We start from the raw sequence: 994 nt of genomic DNA, 5'->3' as shown, positions 1-994 counted from the left end.
TAGAAAAACAGTTCCGGGACAAACAATGTGTTTGACAGCTTTGTTGGTTGTCAGTACACCGGTGTSCAAACTCTTGGCAAGGAGCTCTTCCTCTACTTTGGATCAAGAGCTCTGAGGTAAACTGCACACATGGTTGCATGAAAACTCAGTACATTTTATTACCTTTTTGCTTACTGTATGTGAACTGTTGATCAATTCTGTCAACTGTCCAGTTAAAACCACGGTGAGAATGTAAAGTAGTGATTGATCAAATCAAAAGGTGCCGTTTGAAAAAAAATCTCAATATTTTGAAATGCAGGTACGCACACAACGTAAGTAAAAACATTTATCAGCATACTTTATTGAATAAATCTGAGCATAAATACGTACCAGTTATCAGAATTGGCAGCTATTGCAAAATTAATTTATGCTTTAAGGACAAGCATCAGTGTGTACAGAAAAAAATGTACAGATTTTGTTTCTTATACTTTTTTTTTTGACCAGTCTACATGACATGACAAAGAGTACCAATTGACCTTTATGCGTTGTTAGAATATATCTAGGCCACAATGCATTGGAAAATCCTGCCTTTGAACATGCACATTAGTAAGTGTAAAAAGGTCAATATTAATGGATAGTACTCCACACACCCCTCCTGACTATAGACAAGAGGCAGAGAGGTCTGCACAGCAGCAGCTTCTGCCCAGACAGTTAAACACAACAAAACACTGCTGACTGCACTGATAATCAGCATTATGGACACTACCTATCCTTTTAACAACCCTTGTGTGGGTGTATGTATATTGGAACGTTGTATATATGTAAAAAAGTACCATCTTATGGACTTTTCTTTTTTCCCACTCTTGCATTATATGCTTGAAGAATTAGAAAAGCTTTTTAAAAGTTCACAGAACCTCTAGCAGCAACCTTCCACTGGCCTTTTGTTGTTATTTTATTGTTGCTCATTGTAAGATTTGATGATTGTTCCTTTTTGTGTTTTTTAAGCTTTGCCTGC

At 36.6% G+C, this 994-nt stretch overlaps 1 protein-coding gene across 2 annotated transcripts in view; it reads left to right on the top strand.

Annotated features, from left to right (window-relative positions):
• Positions 1 to 994, top strand: part of neil3 (nei-like DNA glycosylase 3) — a 19,839-nt gene that overhangs the window by 1,128 nt on the left and 17,717 nt on the right. The window contains exon 2 of one of the 2 annotated variants that reach the window (XM_014001976.1): positions 4 to 116. The exons of the other annotated variant lie outside the window; for it this stretch is intronic. Coding sequence (XP_013857430.1) covers positions 4 to 116 — 113 coding nt within the window. The remainder of the gene's footprint in view (positions 1 to 3; positions 117 to 994) is intronic. 2 annotated transcript variants of the gene reach the window in all.

The sequence above is a fragment of the Austrofundulus limnaeus genome, unplaced genomic scaffold (assembly GCF_001266775.1).
Source record: "Austrofundulus limnaeus strain Quisiro unplaced genomic scaffold, Austrofundulus_limnaeus-1.0 Scaffold11, whole genome shotgun sequence".
In the NCBI taxonomy this organism is placed as follows: domain Eukaryota; kingdom Metazoa; phylum Chordata; class Actinopteri; order Cyprinodontiformes; family Rivulidae; genus Austrofundulus; species Austrofundulus limnaeus.
The sequence above is the reverse complement of the archived record's forward strand: the minus strand, read 5'-3'. Positions and strand labels throughout refer to the sequence as shown.